General features: G+C 38.6%; 1 protein-coding gene across 1 annotated transcript in view; it reads right to left on the bottom strand.

Moving 5' to 3' along the window:
* The window catches only part of LAMA1 (laminin subunit alpha 1), an 80232-nt gene extending 77176 nt beyond the window's left edge, over positions 1 to 3056 (bottom strand). Inside the window, exons 1-3 of the mRNA XM_042868933.1 lie at positions 2987 to 3056; positions 2217 to 2387; positions 1799 to 1911 (exon numbers count right to left, since the gene is read on the bottom strand). Of these exons, the coding sequence (XP_042724867.1) occupies positions 1799 to 1911; positions 2217 to 2387; positions 2987 to 3056 (354 nt within the window). The remainder of the gene's footprint in view (positions 1 to 1798; positions 1912 to 2216; positions 2388 to 2986) is intronic.
* Between the last annotated feature and the right edge of the window lie 17681 nt (positions 3057 to 20737).

The raw sequence follows: 20737 nt of genomic DNA, 5'->3' as shown, positions 1-20737 counted from the left end.
GGGCCGACCGGGTCAGAACAGGGGCCGACCGGGTCAGAACAGGGGCCAGTAATAAATAATAATGCAATTGGTCATTTTTCCACATTAAAATGATATCCATATATTATATATTCTATGAAGGAATGTTAAATCCCATCTTTACTTTCATACACTACTTGACAGATTTAATGCACAAAGTTTGAAATCAAATGAATATGTACCTATGTTAAGAATATCTTTCAAGGTCCTTGTAGGGTAATTTTTTTATCAATTTTCTTGTGTATGTGTTAAGTAAGCAGTTATTAAAATCACTAAGGTCCTTCTTATACCTTTATAACTTTTCACTAGTGCTGACTTGTTTAAAGTAAGCACACCGAGTCAGCTTCAATAACTTACTGACTTCAAGCAGTCTTTATTAACCAAATCCTTTCTTGAAGAGTAGCAATTTACATTCGAGTTGCATAGCCCTACATGCCTTCTCTCTCCCAAGCTCTCAAAGGAAAACATAGAAGAAAGGCCCCTTGGGGGAAACATTTCAAATCAAATTAGTGAAATTGAGTGTGGGTCAGGAGAGGAAAAATATGTGTTTGGAGAAACATCAACAGGGCTAAGATTTAGAGAGCAGCTCAGCTGGTCTCTTTCCAAAGTAAAAACATTCTTGGAAGGAAAAAAAATTAAGTCACCACCCTTTTCTTCATTCTCCGTTCATGTTTGTCTTTTTAAAAACTAACAACAAAGTCAACTATTCAAATGAAGAAGTCCTATCCAAACCTTCTGTCACTGACAAAAGATCCTGCAATTATTTTCCTAATCTTTCTGCTTTCTCATTAAAGAGGAAACTGAACAATTGTTCAACCTATGCTTCATTTCGTAACATACTTCATTTTAAACATCAAAGTTAAACCTTCTTTTTTAAACTTAAAAATTACCATTAGGACCTAATGATCTTGCAAAAGAATGTTATCACTGTATACCTCAAGCGTGCATTTTTTATTAGCATGGTTTTTTCACAAGTTTGGACATACTGATCTCAATTTATACTGGAATTCCTGTTAAACTGCAAAAATTCATGGATTTCTTAACTGTGATTTTCAGATAACTTAAGTCTGTTCAAAGAAACATGAAATAAAAAAAAAAAAAAAGAAAAAATCCAGAAAAATTCATTTTCTTAAAAAATGACTTTGTCTTTTCTAGGAGCAGTGAAGGAGACTCGATTGTTCCATGCCTAACAGACAAACTAGCAAATCATCTATTCTGTCTAGCAGCCTTTTGTATGGGAAGAGCTAGAAGAGCAAATACTTCCAGTTTTGTCATTAAGTGTCAAACGCTGCTTACTTCTCAAAAAAAAAAAAAAAAGTCTTTTATAATCCATTACCTCAAGCAAATTTCATGATATCAAAAGCAGAGGGGAAAAAAAAAAAAAAAAATAGAGGACTACTAGGGGAAAGCTAGCTGAGACAAACAGAGGAAAGTTATCAAGACAAAGGGAATACTGGTGTAAATTCACACATGTGCAACTGTTTCTCTGCCACGAATTATAATAGGCTGTGTCTTCCAGTATATAAGTCACAGACATTTCCTCTACAGGCTGATATGAATAAAATCTCTAAGATGTTCTTTAAAAACAACTGAAAAACAATTGAAAAACACACCTGTTTTTAAATTAGTTTGTTTAAGGTTTAACTATCCAGCTTTAGCTAGGTGCTATTAAATGACTAAATATTAAACATCCTACTATCTAAACAATAGAGAGGTAGAATTAATTGCAGAGATTTATATCCTACATTCAATAAGTGACCCTTGGGTAAACATTACTCACCTGTCTTAGATCCAAAGTGATGGTGACCCAGTGGTATTGCCTCCCATTCTGAATGCTGGGACTTTGCCACCAGTTATTTGTACCATCAATTGCACTGGAGATTGGGTGCTGTTCTGTTTTAAAGAAAAGAAAGAAAAGAACAAGAAGTAGTAAACATATCTGGAAAAATCACCCAAAACTATTTTCTCTGACCCAGCACATTTATTTCACACAGACTGTAATGTTTTTCTGCCATAAAGCACTTAAAAGTTATTTAAAGTATTTGTGATTTCTGTCAGTCCTTTGCTTAAAGACAGCTTCACTCATGTAGTAGAGGGACTAAGACCAAAGCATATTTGACTTCAATGTGCTTTGTATTCACGGAGAAGAGTCAAATAGAACAACCAATGAAACAAAAAAATAAAATCACGAAACTTGCCTTTGGGATTGGCACTGTGGCGGTCACAAACTCGACACTGAGCATTGCGCAGTGGCCGTCCTGGGACATGCTCAACCAATTTGCAGAACATCTCTGGTCCCTTCTCCCCACAGGTGGCATTGGTGGAGATGTGGGCATTGCTGGCCAGGTTCAAAATGGCAGGAAACAGACCTTGAAACAAGTGACAATTATCAATTTCAGTGTTAAGGCAAGCAAAAATGCAGAAATGGTTACAAGGCAGATCTCTGGATATGCAGAGTATCAAAATTAGCTTCTAGCCTAGAGGCACAGATTGCAGAAAAATACAATGGAAACGGACTATTTTGTGAAGAGATTATCGTAGCAATCTGACACCAGCACATCAATCATCATGGTGCTGAGGCGCTGCCAGGGGGGCTCCCCGTTCCCCACAGCTGCCCAGCTCCTGGCTCAGGGGGTGGGATAGGCCTTGGGTACCAAGCCCCAGTGGACTCAGCCCAGTAGTCACAGGGATCCCCCAGAGCTCCTGAGAAGTATCTGAAAGAGCTCTCTTCCAGATACTAAACCTTCTTGCCACATTACGAAATGATTAAAGCCAGGCAGTAAACTGGCCTTCTGCCTGCGTGGAAACTCCTTGAGGCAGAAACACCACTATCCTCATCAACATGCTCTCCTCTCTTACATTTTAAGGGCTGCATTTTAGACCTTTGCTTCAGGTTTTTCTGAAACCTGCGTAAACTCTAAGGGAAATCTCACTTGCTGCTTATTAATCTTTACATACTTTGCCTTACTTTCAAGAGGTGCTGCTCTTTTGCACAGGAGTAATGAAAGATTGCTGTTACTGGCTTTGGAGCACTTCATATCTTCTAGAAGGAGTGAAGTTTTACTTGAAGGCCATGCATATAATTTAAGTAATACTTCAGGTAGAAGAAAGAAGTTAAGCAAGCACAGCTTCTCAGCAACTTTGTATCATTTTTCAGCCTCCTCTCACGAGCTAAAAAGCAGTTATTCCTGCATGGTTAGGTTTGCATCCATCAGTAAAACACGGATAATCCATTTCTGCTGAGAAATAATTCAGAAAACGAGAATCAATTTGGGAAAAAACAGACCCATGTGTTGAGACAGAACACGATGGGCTGAAATCAAAGCTAGCATCCTGGTACACCCTATTTAGGATGCTGGAAGAACTGCTACTGCTGTAATAGTGATGGCTCAAAAGCACATTTCTGAAAGTTTTTTGTTATCTTTCTTCTGTTATACAGAGTAAAAAATATATTAAAAATGTGCCTTATTATGCCTGATATTTTTTTTGAGTGTGTACAACTACATAAATTTTCCTTCATTAACCTTCAATGTATATTGCAAGATTGCAATATTAATACTGATTTTTTTTTTCTAAGCTGTCTATGTCAACAAGGCAGAATTTAATATTACCTTGATTTTAAGTGTCTTTGCCCAGTAATTGCGTTACCCTGGAAAGCCTGGAGAGAACTTTCAGTGCTATTCAAACACTGACTTCAGCTTTAAAAAGCATGGTTAAACTCTAACCTACTTCACTATAAGAATGAGTAATAGTGTGTTTTCAATTGCATTGTGTTCAAAACTTAGCAGGAGGGAGATAGAGCTTTTATTTATTTACTTTTAATCCTTACTTCATTTAAATCTAGACTGGGGCATACACCTTTTTCTCATTATACCTAAACCTAATCCAGATGAAGACACAGAGGATATACTACTGGTGAGGCTCTTCTTCCATTAACATGCATTCTGCACAATCCCCTTCTATAATCAGTGTTGGTATAGTCTTGCTCCAGACTTACAGCCGTCAGTAAACAGAAATGCAGCCCTCCATTTTGTTACTAGATAAGAAAGCTCACTTTTGGAAGAGGGTATGCCCTTTTACTTTAATCCCTAACTATTTAACATCTTCTCTATTCAGTATTTGTTACTGTTCACATAGGCATCTATCAGCCAGCCTTCAAGAACTACCAATTAACTTTGCAAGTCATTCATTACCTTCACTCACATTACACAGTAGCACTACTGCTTGTTTCCAGGGTTATTTGTTACGGTGACATAATTTGCCTACAATAATCTTTAGTCAACAGATTTGTGCCAAAGGAGTAGCAAAGCTCTGGAGAAATAGTGCTGGTGGCAAGTACTGTCCTGGGTAAGTTCCATTCCATAATCCCAAAGTCAGATCAGGTTCACACACTGTAGCATTCACACTGGACTGAGCCCTTTTGTCTGCTTGTCATCAAGGATCTCACTGACATTTATCAAATTTACTGATTGATAATGAAATGAACACTGGTATGATGCCATTAAGATCTCATGTCGGGTTTTGTGGGTCTCACAGAGATAAGAAGGACATTCCAATCCAAATGAACTGCACTGAGGTTTTGTCCCAGGATTGAAACAAAAAAAAAAAAAGTTATTAGCTTCATGCTAGAATAAGCCATATCTTTTCAGATGCTGGCTGATTACATTAACCTCTGACTCACTGTTAATGCAATCAAATTTAACAGCAGTTTTCAGAGGTTTTCCATTTACTTCAGTAGAAACTGAGAGTAGCCTACAAGCTGATTTATAAAGAAAAGGCAAGTGTCTGCAATGAACTAAATGAAAAAGAGAGGAAAATCTAAAAGAAACGACTTGCATCTTTACAGTACATTGCTCTTCTTGAGGCATCCAGCATGCTCTTAAGTTTTAGAAAATTACTGATAATGGTGACATCAAGACTCCTCTGCTCCTCTGCCACAAAAAAAAGAGAAAAAAGAAAAAGAAAAAAAGAAAAAAGAAAAGGAAAAAAGAAAAAAGAGAAAGAAAAAAGAGTAATCATTTTAAAATACGTTTTCACCTCTCTTAAAGAGCAGTAGACATGATAAAGACAAACCACGACATAAGCCGTCACTTAAATAAGCCACTTACAAATAAACTCTGATAGAAGATACCATAAATCATTAAACCAAACTTTCGGCAAATCCTGTTTGCACTCCTAAAGACACTGATGTAACTTCTACAGTTTGCAATCTGAAGTATGGCACAAATGATTGACTGAATTGGATTTCATCATACTTATTCCCACTAGAAAGGATGGGAAGTGCTAGGTAAAAAATTGTCACCGTTTCTCTTGTGAGCTATCAAATTCCGTTATCACATTAAACAGTCTTAGCTAAGAGGCTTTGAAAGGGCCTTGAGAAACATCTATCGGGATGGCAGCAATCTGTAGCATTCAGATACAGCTTCTCATGTCACTAATCTAGTTTGACTGAATATATTTCAACTGTTAAAATACTTTGTAGTGAATTTTGCAAATAGGCACTTGCTTTATCAGCTTTTTACCATCGAACTGTACTCTGTTTGGAAATTACTATCCCTCACCTTGCAAGAAACTGGAAGCCCCAAGAAAATATAGAATGTTTGAAGAAACTCAAGCATGCAGTGTGCCAGGGAAAAGAAAGACAGGCAAAGACCTTTAAGGTAGGTGTAAGTAGTCAACATTTATTTATGTGGTTCTACATGCCTGTCAGTTCTAATCCTTGGAACATGCAGCTTGTTGGGGTGGATGTAAAATACATCACTGCATAAGTAAAAGGGGTATGCAAGCAGGGCACCTATCCACCTCTCCGTTCTGAAGGTTATGGCTGGTTATATGGCCTGCATTTCTTCGGGAATTATTCTACTTGAAATCTATGTCTACAGAAGTATCTTGTTGCACAGATGAGTGCCATCATCCATCTTTCCTGCACTCTTAATTTTGCATAGTTTTATAAGTTTTCTTCACCATATTGATCTCATTCCAGGTGTAGGCTACTGAGCAGCCCTGAGTTTTTCTCTGAAAGGAATTTCAAGGATTTGGGGCATGTTTACAGAGTTCTGAGTTTCTAGCAAATCCCAGTGGAGTTTACACCCACTGTCAGTCTGCTGCACAGCGAGATACGAATGAAACCTCAACTCCAGTACTCACTAATGATTTTTTAGCTCAGGAAATCAGTTCTGTTGAAGGAGTAAAGAGAGTGAGTGGCTTTGTGCCTTTTGCCAAAATCCATGGGTTGTCTGTGTTTTTGAATATATTTGCCTTGAATGGATTTTCACAATAGGCAAGGTGAAACTGCATCTCCTCCATTTTTACAGATGGCATGTGGAGAAACTGAGAGATTCATAGAATAACAACCTTCCTAGCACAGTCATAACTGATTTCATTAAATTCATTTCTTTTACAAATACAGTTGTACAAACAAAGATACAAATGGGGGTTCTGCTTTACAAAGCCTTCACTATGCCAGCATTCAGTAAGCATAATAAAGATAATGTTACTTTTCATATCTTGATAAACATAGCAAGGGTTGGTGAAGTTTCTCACAGGAAGGCCGCATATAAAACAGCTTCCTATTGAATTCTGAATAACTAGTCTGATATCTATGTGATATCAGATTAACTAGTCTGATAACCCCAGAAAACTGAATAAATTAGGGAGGTAATTTTTTTTTCTAAGAAATCAGAATACCAAACTGATAGGAAATATTTGTAAAAGGTTATCTGAAGTAAGCCAAGAACAGAATCCAGAAGGTTACAATATTTTCTGCATTGTTCAGCAGTGTCTGCACCAAAGAATTCCAACCAGGCTTCAGTGACCAGTTTTGCTGAGACATTCAGCAAAGCAACAGCTTGATTTTTGCCCTTTTTTGTGTGTATGCTTAGGGTAATAAAGCAGTAACTCAAGTGAATAAAGTAAATGTGACTTTAAAAACATAAAGAGCTGATGACGTGCAGTAACATTAAACTTTTTATTGTGTCACATCTTGGAAGCAGAAAGGAGACTAGTCTCATTTGCAAATTAATATTTTAAAAAATGTAAGGCAATCCTCAATTCATGACAAGCAGACAATGTTGAAGTTTGTTCACTAGCAATAGATTCATCATTTACTGAAAATATTTGCAGAGGACACAGTAGTAGTTGTTCACAATAGCTTGCTGCACTCCAGGAAAACACAAAGACCAGGGATAAAACGTCACTGAATATTAGAGCATATAAAATCTATGATAGTATTATACCACATAAGTTGAAGTCACATTCTCTGCCAGTTTTCAGTAGCACAGTCTTGTTTTAGTTCTTCTGCCTTATTCAAACTCTGGACTAGGCAAGTTTACTAAATAAACACCCTGGAACTATCATGCTTGGGTTCAGATTCTTCATGTGCTCAATAGATTTACCCTCACTTTACTTCATCAGCAAATATCCCTAGCTCATTTTTATATATCTACATCTGAATCCTATTCTATAATCACAATGAAAATGTGCAATGATTTCCCTAAAATAAATGGACATAAATTAACCACTGGAATTAAGACACCAAATCCATTCCCATAGTCAGCAAGAAATCTGTGTGGTGTAATACCCAACTTACCTTATAATCCGTGTTCTGGAAGTGCTGTGTTAAAAATATGCATTAGCTGCAGCAACAATCCATATGAACTTACACAACAGACTTCACAGATCTAACAGCTTAGAAAAATTATTCTTGGGGTTTTTTTTTCATAGTTATACAGAGAAAAAAATTCAGCAAGTACAATACCAAATTTACACAATCCAATTAAGGTGTACATCATTATTACCAGCACATCTACAAATATGAATTTGCATTATTATTAGACTCTTTCACATTAAGAATAAATCCTCAGTACCATGAAAGGCTACTGTCTTCTCCTAGAATTTGCTCTCTGTTTCTTCATATTCTTGAGCAAAGCTCACTAATGCTTCAATTACAGCAAAACGAGTCGGGGAGACTGAATTTTGTAAAAACCACAGGATCTTTAGCTTGGAAAAGACCTCTAAAATTATCTAGTCCAACTGTCAGCCCATCCCCCTCATGCCCACTAACCACATCCCTCAGTGCCACATTTCCATGGTTCTTGAACACCTCCAGGGATGGTAATTCCACCACCACCCTGGGCAGCCTGTTCCAATGCCTCACCATTCTTTATAAGGCTTTTTTTTTTTCCAAATATCCAGGCAATTTACTTTATTTAACCCAATCCATTTTGAATAGAAAAACATAGTAGATTCGCCTAGTACATTCTCAAGAGCTCCCAGTTAGAGATATTCTTCCATAAGTGCTTTATCACTTGAAAAATTACCAACTTTTATTAATCATTGCTCCATTCATGACCTGTCACCATCTTGATTACAGCTTTTGATTACCGAGAGGCTGCTACCATACACACTTTTCTCTTTTCCAAACTAAAGAAACAATAATATAGTCTTTCTACAGTCCATTTTCTGAACCTCTCATTCTGAATTCTTGGCAGTTTGGATCTCTCCAACAGTTACTCCTCACACCACATCAGCACCAACTGGAGTAGAAAAATTTCTTAGATTCTGGACAGTTTTGTTAACGCATCCCAGAATAAGATTTGTTTTCTTTGCCAAGCTTACAGTTGAGTTTGCAATGCTAAGGTAAATAAAGATCCTTTTCTGTTGTACTGCTGCCTAATCAGTCATGAAAGAAAAGTATACTCCACTGAGGCCCACACATTGAGATCAGATTATCTGTAAAACTGCTCGCTTCACGACTTTTTGCTGAATGCCCATAAACTTTTGACTTAAGGAAGATTCTGATGATTATTTTGTACCTCTGATTCTATAAACCTTTTCCAAATCACAATTCAACTAAACAAGCACTAGAAGAGATAAATGTAACCAGAAACATCTTAATTGAATTGAAATTTTCAGAGAACAAAGTGCCAAAGATCAAGTTCTGTCCTTTCCTCTGTCCAGACAGGAAAGAGCTTCTCTGCCAAACATTTTCTGCTGTGGCTTATGTGCATCCAGCATTATTAACAAGAGCCTTATTGCACTAGAAGCAAAGGAATTTAACTCCTGCAGTCTGCCCTGGGCTAGATGGTGGGCTAATTAACAATTGGTATTGGAAACCAGTATAACACTGAATATTCTTTCTGTCCAGCTATGTCTTTAAAGTATAGAAATTTTTGCATTATGTTAGCCTATCAAGAATATGCCCAGAAGTTGCCACAGTATTTACATGAAAGTGAAAGAGCCAAGAGTTGACAAATAGGCAGGCTGCCAAGGAACAACAAACCTGCTAGAGCATGAAATTAGTTCTTGCTCACCAAAATCTTGTTCCACATGTCGAGGAGCATAAATTGTATTCACTGGTTTAGGAGCATATCATTTTCAGAAGGTTTTTTCTGTTGTTTTGTTGTGGTTTTTTTTTTTTTTAAAGTATCATGTATAATCAACGAATATTAAGATGTTATAATTACGAAACAAACAAGAGAGTTTGGCAAAGCAGATTATAACGATAAAAAAGAGAATAGATAGAAAGCTTACCTGTATCTTAGACTTACTTACAAAACTCCAGTGGAGTGGATCTCCAAAACAGATCCTTCCCCACTGGCAGTCAGCTCTTAAATGGGTCTTGGAGAGGTGGAGCCAGGCTCCACCTCTTCCTGCAGTACAGCTGAATTGCCTTCACCTGTGGTCCTGTGGCTGACTCATTTCTCACCTCAGGTGATTAATCAGAGGTTCAGGCCATGATTCAGCAGTTCCCATACATATCACAGTAAGTATTTTCTCAAAGTCACTTTAATCTTGGGAAAATTTTCACCTTAACTTGAGATAAATACTGTTAGTTACATTAGTGTCTTGCCAGTTTTGCTGACGTACAGCCTTGGAGACATTAGCTTAGATGAATATGACAGTAGCACTGGCAGTGTGATTGGAGAAATCTGTTATTCAACATTTAGTACATCCTAATTTTAAAGAGACAAAACATTGCTGTTTGATTAATGTTTGATTTAAACCAACCTTATTTTCAACTTTTACTATGACTATCTTAATAACAACTCATCCAGTGCTTCTTTCCTGGAACTCATTTTCAACCTGAGGCGACAGTCTTATAAAGTGAAAATCATATCTGGGTTTGACCCTAATTAAATTTGCATGCCTAAATCCGCAGCATTAGGCTTCACAGTCAGTATAATAAAGTGGAATTTATGAACCAAGTACCTGTTAGCTCTCTCATGATTTTAAATTTGTAGTTGTTACTTGCAAATTCTAAGGGGCCTGAGACTGCAAAAAAAAATTGGATGTGTAGTTGACCTAATCATTTCTGTACTGTGACCCATTATCATAACTTAAAGTGTGACTGCATCTTTTCTACGCTATTTTCTATTACCCTCATAGGGATTGAGCGTATCCCCATCTGACAGTACACTCTACTGACACTAAGCTGAGAGGTGCAGTTGACACAACAGAAGGGAAGTGAACCATTCAGAGGGACTTGGACATGTTCAAACAGTAGGCACACAAGAATCTAATGAGATTTAACACAGACAAATGCAAGGTGTTGCACTTGGATCAAGATAACAGTACAGACTGAGAGAAGAATTCACTGAAAGCAGCCCAGAAGGCCAAAAGTACTCTGGGCTGCAGCAAAAGAGGAGTAGCCAGCAGACAGGGAAGGGATTGTCCCCTTGTACTCTGCCCTTGTAAGGCCCCATCTGGAGTGCTGCATCCAAGCCTGGGGTCCACAGTGCAGAAAGGATGTGGAGCTTTTGGAATGGGTCCAGAGAAGGGTGACAAAGACAACTGAATGGTTGGAGAACCTCTCCTATGAAGGTTGAGGGAGTTGGGCTTTCTTAGCAGAGGAATTGGAACTAGGTGATCTTTAAGGTCCTTTTCAACCTAAGCCACTCTATGATTTTCTCATATGACATTAAGAGAGATCCCTCAAGTCTGCTGGCATCTTCTTGTGATCACAGACCAAGCCTTATCAGCAAGCAGTAGCACTACAGGGTGACCGTGAAACATATTTTTCACTTAGTTAATTGAAGTTTGTCAGCATCCATCATAAATAAAAATTAAATGTATGTACATAAGGCTTTTCTTTGTTTTCCTAAAATATATGCTCTTAATATCTCTTAATATTACAGTGAACAACTGTATTAGATGAAGTGAAACTTTTATTAAACATGGACATTTTCAATTACTTGAAAAGCTATTTCAAGTTGAAGAATTTTGGCACCTCAGCATTACCAGCTTCCCAGTTATACAAAGCCATGTGCTTTTCCCAGAAGTAAAATATTTTCTTCCAAGCAGGTACAAAGCCATATAGCCCTCTATCGTCAAGTCATCCTAGGTGGAAGGGAGGCCTTTCCCTCAGCTTGGTGGAATGGGGATGAGGGGATGATTTGCAACTGGTGCAGCACCTAAGACATGCAAGACTTGAAACTCCTGTCAGCAGAGATGATGGAATGGTCCTCTCCAATTTAAATGATTAACTGGGAAATATCCATTGTAATTTTTTTTGTTTGTTTCTTTATTTTCTTCCCCCAGTCATAACTGCTTAATATACTAAAGAGGTGGTATTCTGTTTTTTGAAAAAAGAAAAAATGTAATCTACTAAAATTTTTGCCTAGGCATTTTACTCCGAAAAATAAAGTAAAACTGTGAATTACCTTCATTTGTTTATTTTAATTTTCTAGTCTTTACACAGAGGTTAACAAATGCATGGGACACCTCTTGTGTTTCCCATAGTTCAAAAATTAAAAAGTCAGCTATGGCACATTTTCAGTGTTTTAAATTCTTGCACTTCCAAACCCTCTCTATTCTAAAGCAAATATCTTTGTGAAAATCAAAGGCATCTGTGTCACACACGGTAAGTTCTTGAAAGCATGATTTCAAGGACATAAAATTACAAAAAAACAATATAACTACAAAAAATAGTATTCTTTATGTATTACCATTAATGCTCAATAACCCAGCCATCCACATGGAATTTTAATCAAGTGTCCTGGAAGTATTTTGCCTTTGGCTTGAAAACAAGAATGATGGATGCCTCAGCACAAAGGGCTGCTGTGGTGGAACCCAGCAGCAGCTCAGCACCACACAGCCATTTGTTCACTGCCCCTTAGGTGGGATGAAGAAGAGAACCAGACAAAATAGAACTCATAGGTTGAGATAAAAACTATTTACTAAAGACAGAAGATGAAAATGGAAACAAAAAAAGACAATAACAACAATATATACAGTCACAATACCATTATTCTTCACTCACCAACTGATGCACAGCAACCCCCAAGCAGCAACCAGTACCCATCCAGCTGCCCACAACTTTTATACCCTTCTGCGGGTTGTCCCATGGCATTGCAGAAACATTCTCCACCCCTAGCCTAATTCAGGCACCTGTCCTGACTCTGTCTTGCACTATCATGGTGGTAGATCTTCCCATCCAGCAGCCTGGCCCAGACCAGTTGTGCTCTCATCCTTCAGCAGCAAGTAAGCATTGGTGCACTGTCAACACTGTTTGGGCTGAAACAAGACTTTTTTTTTTTTTTTTAAAAAAAAAAAAAAAAAAAAAAGAAAATCCCAGCAGCCTGAAGACCAGCCTTGAGAATTGAACCCTTGAATTTACAATTCAGCAGCCCTACTGTGAGACTCTCACACATTTTGCATTCCATTCTGAAACACCCCAAATATTTTTGTTGATTTACTGTGAGAAATGAAGCAATTATTTAGGCAGAGGTGCAGTGTGAAGTACCCATTTCTCACTGTTCTCAAGAACAGAGGAAATTTAAAAGCTGTTCAAGTTTTAAAGACAGGGCATGTAGCATTGGTTGTTACTACATTGTAAATAAAAGGATTTTTCCACTTTGGGGCAAACATCTCAACCTTTTCCCTGCCACTACAGCACTGAGTAGCCCCTTTCTATTCCCTTTTCCTATTACTACATCAGGAGTTTCAGCCTGCCAGACAGAACAAAACCTATATTTCTTAACGTCCACTCTTAACTGTGGATGTGGTAGCACAGCAATAACAGACCCTTTCAACAAGAAGCTGCAATAAAAAGATTTTGAGTGAGTATACACATATCACTGGAGCATCACTGTGGCAACCTGTGATCTATGCTAAGACATGCCAAATTCACTTATTCCCCATCAGTCATTGTTTGCACCTACTGCTTGGGGCAGAACGGCTGGAAACTGAACAGAGGAAAAGGATCTGGGGGAATGTTAGCTGACATCCAGCTGACCGTGAGCCAGCAGTGAGCCCAGGTGGCTAAAAAGGCCAACGGCATTCTGGCTTGTATAAGAAATACTGCTGTCAGCAGGAGCAAGGAAGGTGATCATCCCCCTCTATTTGGCACTGGTGAGGCTGCATCTTGAATTCTGTGTTCAGCTTTGGTCCCTCACTATAAGAAAGACATTGAGACCCTGGAGCTTGTCTAGAGAAGGGCAGCAAAACTGGTGAGGGGTCTGGAACACAAGTCTTTAGGAAAGCAGATGAAGAAATGGGAGCATTCAGTCTGGAGGAGACTCAGAGGTGACCTAATAAGGTCTTTCAACAGCTCTCTACAACTGCCTGAAAGGAGACTGTGGTGAGGTGGTGAGTCTCCTCTGGCAGGTAACAGCAATAGGATGAGAGGTAATGGAATCAAGTTGCACCAGGGGAGGTTCAAGTTGGATATTAGGAAGAATCTTCTCAGAAAGAGTGGTGAGGCATTGGAACAGGCTGCCCAGGGAGATGGTAGATTCACTATTGCTGGAGGTCTTAGAAAAAAAAAAAAAAGTAGAGACGTGGCACTGAGGAATACGGTCAGTGAGCATGGGAGCAGTGGGCTGATGGTTAAAATGGATGATCTTAGTGGTCTTTCCAACCTTAATGATTCTATAACACTATTGACACACTATAGAAAAGTAGTTGTCATGTAATTTAGCTTGAAGTTGCAGACATTTCTTCCATTAGATGTGTCCCAATCATTATCATGAAATACAAGAAAAATAAAGCAGTCCCTAACGTGATCACTTCTAAGAAGAGAGTTCATCCATTTCAATCTGCTGTTTGTATTTTCTGCATAACTTCAGCAGTGATAAACTTCTGGTGGATATTGCAGACACACTGTAAACCTGCTTAAAGGAAGATAAATTGTCATAGGACTTGATACTTGTCAGCCTTAACTTTCATTTTTCCTTTTATATGCTTATTAACAGCTCAGTTCCGCATGACCAAAAAAATCTATATACTCTCTGACATTCTATCAACTTTTAGCAAAATTAGTGATTAATATCCAAAAATAAGCCTTAGAAAATGCCCAAGTTTATTCACAAGTCATGGAGTTCTAGATGCATGGTAGATTTGCTTTCCACTTGTAAAGATTCTTTTTATACTGTAAATAAGATGTGTTATCCCATAAATGCAAATTGAGCAACTTGTGCAATTTAAAAAGAGCATATTTGTGTCTTACTGAACTATTACATTAGTTAGCAAATACTGAAGGAATAAATGAACAATTGTCTGCAGATAAATGCAAATTCACAGCTAATTCTCCCGAAGTCAGTGGAGTTAAATTGATCCCTCCTATTCCCATCAAAAAGTTGAACTCTGGCATATTTTAAAGGGCATTTTCTGGTAGAAGTCACTTAGCATGCACTTCAGCAACTCAACAGGCTGAAGCAGATGGATGGAATCCTAGAAATTTCAACAGCATGTATTTCACAACCCCAAGTTTAACCAGGGTTTCCACAGACCCTGACCAATCAAAGTGCCTTCAATGCAAATTTCTGCTATCTAGCCACTCTCAGCCAATAAAGTAGAAACAACCTAATCATCAGAGGCATTAGCAGGCAGTTACAACCCTTTTTTGCCTCCCTTCTTACAAAATGCAAGATATGAACAAAGGGGAACACTAGAAAGCCAAGTAAAATATATGAATGGTGAGGCACAGAGGATAACAAAGCAGGCATTAGTCATTCATGCATTTGAATGAGAAAAGCTTGTAAGGGAACATTGGACAAAAAAAAAAAAAAAACCACAAAAAAAAAAAACTAGTGGGCTTTTTAGCCATCTTATTAGTAGTGAAGTGACTTCAGGAACAGATTTTCTCCCTTCAGTAAAGCAACTTTCAAACAAGGATGGTGTAATTTGATTGATTGGCTTTCCAGGCATAAGCATTATTCTGGAGCTGGAAGTTCATCAATTCACTGAAGTGCTTTTTGTCTAGATACTCCTGGTTGGATCCAGTATAACAGAGAGACCAGCAAGGACTGATTGTACCTCTCCTGCACCCTGTGCAATGATTGCCTGGGGAGGAAGCAGTGGAGGAGCAGCACAGAAGCAACATGGTTTAGCAATACTTAATCAGATCTACAACGTCCAACAATTATATCAAGGCGAGAGAAGTTCTTTCAAATAACTTGTATGGGTTCTACAACACCTTTGCAGCCATTCAAGTAAATAAAAGCTTATACAAACAAATACGATAAAGGAGGCATAGGACATAGACGTCTTCAAGGTCATTTTGGAGAAAAACAGAACGAGAAGAGTAAAAACAGATACGAGAAGAGTAGAGGGGAAAATTAAGTTTCCACTTTAGGAAGATCCGTTCTTAAACAGCTTTTTAACCTTTATTCTGATGCGGGAATGCAGAGCGGGACTCAATCTCACTGCACAATAAATGAGCCCAGGGAAAGGAATTACCTTATGCTTGCAGAACAACTTTCAAACCTGAGATTTCATAAAAGGAACTGAGCAGGGAATAACTCTGATGGATTCATTGCTGCATTAATTGATAGTTTTAAAAAAAAAAAAGCATCAAAAGCTAACAAGTTTTTATCAGTTTGGCTGAAAGCTCAAATTTACTTTGCCTACACAAAGCAACTGCAGCATCTTCATGAAGATGACTGGTAGGGAAAGCACAGAAAAGACAGGATAAATCAGCTGTGGCCATTACCCCACAATAGTCAGTCCTTTCCATAACCCATGAGGTTGAGCTGCTCACAGAAAGCCAAGATCTGGCCCAGCAGCAGAAAAGACTCATCGCCTCGCACCACCCATTCAGTTACCCTATGAACTTGTGTTAAAGCAACCCCAATTTTCACAGAGATACTCCAGCAACTAAAAAAATGAGCAGATACATCTAAGCTTTTTTTATCCTGACTTACAGCTTCACCAAATTATCAGTCACATTACAACTCAATGCCGAGTGCTATACCCACCGTAAAGTGCCTCTGGGTGCTGGGATCAGGCTCTGAGATATCACTCAAATACATATAAATAATGGGAGGTTTGATTGATGTGTACCTGAGATTCATGCCAACTAAGAAATTATGATTCCCACAAGCTGACCTAACCAATCTCATCTTGTAAAACTTCAACACGTTAATTCTCTGTATGGTCAGAAAGAGTTGCCTCGAGGACAGCAGGTATCTAACCCCTTTAGAAAAAAATTAAAGGCATAGAAGGCAAACTCCATCAGAAGAGCCTTGTGTGAGAGTGCTGTAAATACCAACAACTGATCAACATACTGATAGTTGTGAATTTCCAGAGATGCATTTTCTAAGCCCTCAAGGAACAGGGAGAAATATTTATGACAGTCAAATGTTTTTAATCTTAATCTTCAGTCTATTTAGCATGCTTTCATGGGATTTTTCTGTCACATAACTTTGCATTCTCAGGAAAGAAGAAACACTCTGTAGTTTTTGATGCTAACATTCTATCAGAAGTAGCAAGAGAAAAAAATCGAAGTTTAGGATCCTCCAACCAACACCAAGCTCAACATTCTCTCCACAAAATGTCTAAGATGTCTAAGAAAAAAGAATAAAATTTCCTCTGCTTCATTCCTTTGTTGTCCCATTATAAAGGTAGATTTCAATCATTAAAATTTCACCTAGTTGGGATTTGTTATCTTTTGCATTAATCTTTACATCACAAATTCTTTTATTATTATCAAGCCCCATTTCTTTTTAGTTTTCAAAATACATTTGTATCCTCTCTTAGGAATTTAGTGAACTGTTTTACTTTAGCACAATGGTACCTACAAAGGCAACGTACCTGGATGCGTGCAATGTGGCTTCTGTGTAAGGTGACTTTCTAGATGGATAATCTAAAATTTAATGTTGAGTGGAACACCGTAAAGAACTAAGTGCACTACACTAGAGCCTCAACAGCTCACATCTACCAAAGAAAATGCAGAAGCCGTAGTTCCAGACGGCTCCTACTACACAGTTATGTTGGAGTGTGCTGAATCCTGCCACATAGTAGAAGAGAGGTTGCTGCAGTTCCACTCTCCCAAGTCCAATCAGTAGTAAAATTGACTATATATTCCCAACAGGCATACATGTACATATGTAGATACAAACACAGCACATATGCATATGCAGATTGCCAGTCACTCAGATCAACAAAGACAGACAAATACAAGCAACACTAACAGATTAATCCTGTTAACTGCTCCAGCTGATCAGAATGAAAACTGCAAGTGGAAAATAAAAATTCATATACATACATAAATGCAGTGTGATTTCTTCAGTAACTAGACACTCAATCTGTCTAGTAACTGGCCCCTGGATCTCAGGTCTCCCACTTCACTGGCACTTGGGCATAGGAGCCCCTCAGGTCCACAGCTCCAGTTACGCACACACACACACACACACACACCCCTAGTAGGGACCCCTTCAGCAACTGGCCTAGACTCCCAGCCTACACGGTAGCAGGCCCAGTTCTTCTCATCTTGTGCACAGATGCACTCTCATGTAGTTAGTGTCTTAGGCAACATGTGCACCCCCTAGACTTCCCATTAGTTGTGCTGGATCTCCTGGCCCTCCAGCAGCCAATCACAGACCTTGTGATCTCTACAGTATCCATCCCAAAAATATGGCTGCTTTAAAACTTGGCTCCCAAATCTCTCATCCCACACTGACATACAGACCCACACAACATGTACACACTCCAGTCTCTCCAGCCAAGCACACAGGACACACTAGCCTGTGTCCCATGGTCCTCTATCCAACAATTAAGACCTTCACATTCAAAGCATACAGATCCCATCACCCAGGAAAGCAGTTTAGTAAGAAAACAAGACAGACTATACTGATGAGGCACACAGCATGGAAAGACAAGCATACTGACAAGTTTACAGCCAACTGACCTCTTCTGTCCTCTTATGCCTCTTTTTTACACTACACTTGTTTTCTCATATCACCTTGATTTCTCCCACCCTCCACCCCCCTCCTTTTCCAGCCTTTGCCCTTCCTCTTTCCTTGTCTTTGGCCATTCATCTATGGGATCTTTCCTCATAATCCCTAACTGTTCTCCTACTTCCCATGCAAGATCCCACAGCCCTTTACGCAGCCAAGCTTGAGAGCCTCTCCAGTAGCTCTTAGTGATGGTCGTTATCCTTGTCCTGTGGGCAGATGGCTATCATGAGATGCCTTTTGGAGGGACTCATTTTCTACCAAGGTTGCCCCACCTTGTTCCTTTGTTTCTGGGAAAAGGAGGGTAATCACATAGCCTAATAAGTTGAGTGGGAACAAGTATCTTGTGGCCCTGCTACTTAACCCACGTGAAGACACAAGAGGTGTATACATTTTCCATATCAGGGAGAAAATGTAAACTCAGAATTCACTATTTTTCTCAATTTTGCCAAAAAAATTGGGAATTTCTTCACATACCATAACATTAAGTGATTGTCTCAGACTCCTTTCACACTTTCAGCTCATCAGTCTCCTGCCTTTTACTGTAAACTACAAACAGCTCTGGCTCCAGGCTTTCCACAAGTTGCAAGGGTCTTAAGGTTTATTTTGGTGTTCTCTCTTCAGCAACAAATATTAATATCAGTGGAAGCATAGCTTCCACTGCATCATTTAAGAAATGCAGCATCATTTAAGAAATGAAAATCTTTGGAGGGTATAGAAGCTTTCCCATTTCAGAAAATGCATCAATCACAATCAGGCAGAAACTGATTCTAGGAAAAGACAGCTTTCTTCAGTGATTTATTGCCAACCAAATATGTTCCGGAAGTTGGCTCTCTTTTTTGAAAGTGTCTGAAGAAATTATACAAATCCACGAAACATAGAAGGATGTAGTGAGGCAATGAAGACCGTACCATTTACTATCTAGGCATGAAGACAAAGTCGTAGCTATCCAATTCCAGCATCAGCTTTTTCTCTTACCCGTTCTCCTTTTCCATCCTTTGAACTTGCAATCTTGACTACACAGTAGCTGGATCTCAGAGCTTTAGAGAGATTTCAGACGTGCCTCTCCCCCCATTACCTGTCACAGCAATCTGGCAATAAGGCACTCTATTCAGAAACTGCAGATGTAGGTTCAGACTAACTCAAGCTAAGGAGATTAACCCAAATCTCCCACTTCCTGTGCTCTAACAATCTGATTTATAAGTAAACTTTATCACTTTATCTTTCAGGAAAAAATGTGGTTGCTGACCATAAAGTTGTTATTTGTGCATTAGTCATAGCCTAAACATACTTACTGAGCCAGATTCTTGAAGCAAGGTAGGCTTTAAACCCAAATGGTAATAACCATGATTTCTTTTTTTAATTACTACAAAATCACCTGACAGTGGCAGAACTAAATATATGGAATACAAGCAATATTGTGCAGACATTAACTGGATTCCCTTTCTACTTCCCAGACGTGTATCACTGCTATCCTCAGTATAAGGAAGAACGCATTCCAGTGAAGCAAAGCTGCTACATAAGCCTCTGAAATGGTTGCTTGCTTCTGAGGCAGCAAACCAGCTCTCTTGTCTGGATTTGGACATCAGTGATACATGCTTCACCAAGAACAACACCCATTACTGGATACAAAAACTCAATTGAAAATCAGACCTGACTTTTCAACAGAATGGGGATACCTCAAGAACATACCTGCAATTAAAATACCAACTAAATTTTATAGGCATGTAGATATTAATCTTTAGGCTGAAAGAACCAATCATTAACCTGTAAAGATGTGTGCTGCAGTAACTTTACTATTCTGTGTTGTTCTTTCTTAGCCTGGACTTCAGCACTCTCTGTAAGACCCCAAACTATGTATGCTCCATTTTCCTTATCTGCTGACAGGACAAAAGCACTGACAGAAAAACAGGAAATGCTGAAAGAGCTCTACCATGATACTCTCCACAAACATACCAAGGTGCGTTTCCCCCTAAATTCTGCATTGGCCCAATGTCCAAGAAATCTTTCAATTCCCACAACAGAGGTTTTTACATCATTGTGATGCTTGCAAGTTTGAGCACTAGTTGTTTACTTTCTGCACAAGAGACATGGCTATTCTAATCTGCATCACATTCCTTGCATTGTTTTAGGTTCAGTTATCTGAGATTCTGGTTTTGGAAAGGCAGTTTTCCACCAGGGGGTTTGATGCCCACTGCTTCCTCTGTGGATCTGTGCCCTCATGCTGAGAAAAAGAAAAAAAATCTATCAACTTAATCTAATAGAAGGAATGGTCTCCTGACCTGATCTTTCATCTAGAAAAATATCAGGTAATTAATTCAAATAGCCCCAGGAGGGGTAGCTAAGTGCAATCAAACATACTGCTATCTTCAATCAGTGATATTAAAATATGTATTTTATCAAGATGACCAACCATGTGAGCTACTACACAAAAGCTGGAATAGCAGCACTAAACTCTTTACAAAAGCTGCAGCAGATTACAGCAGTAGGATCATTGCAAGTTTATGTTAGAGGAAAAAGAATAACTGTGGGCTCCCTGATCAGCT

This window comes from Lagopus leucura, unplaced genomic scaffold, assembly GCF_019238085.1.
Source record: "Lagopus leucura isolate 7727_CA_CO unplaced genomic scaffold, USGS_WTPT01 Super-Scaffold_100002, whole genome shotgun sequence".
Classification (NCBI taxonomy): Eukaryota; Metazoa; Chordata; class Aves; order Galliformes; family Phasianidae; genus Lagopus; species Lagopus leucura.
The sequence above is the reverse complement of the archived record's forward strand: the minus strand, read 5'-3'. Positions and strand labels throughout refer to the sequence as shown.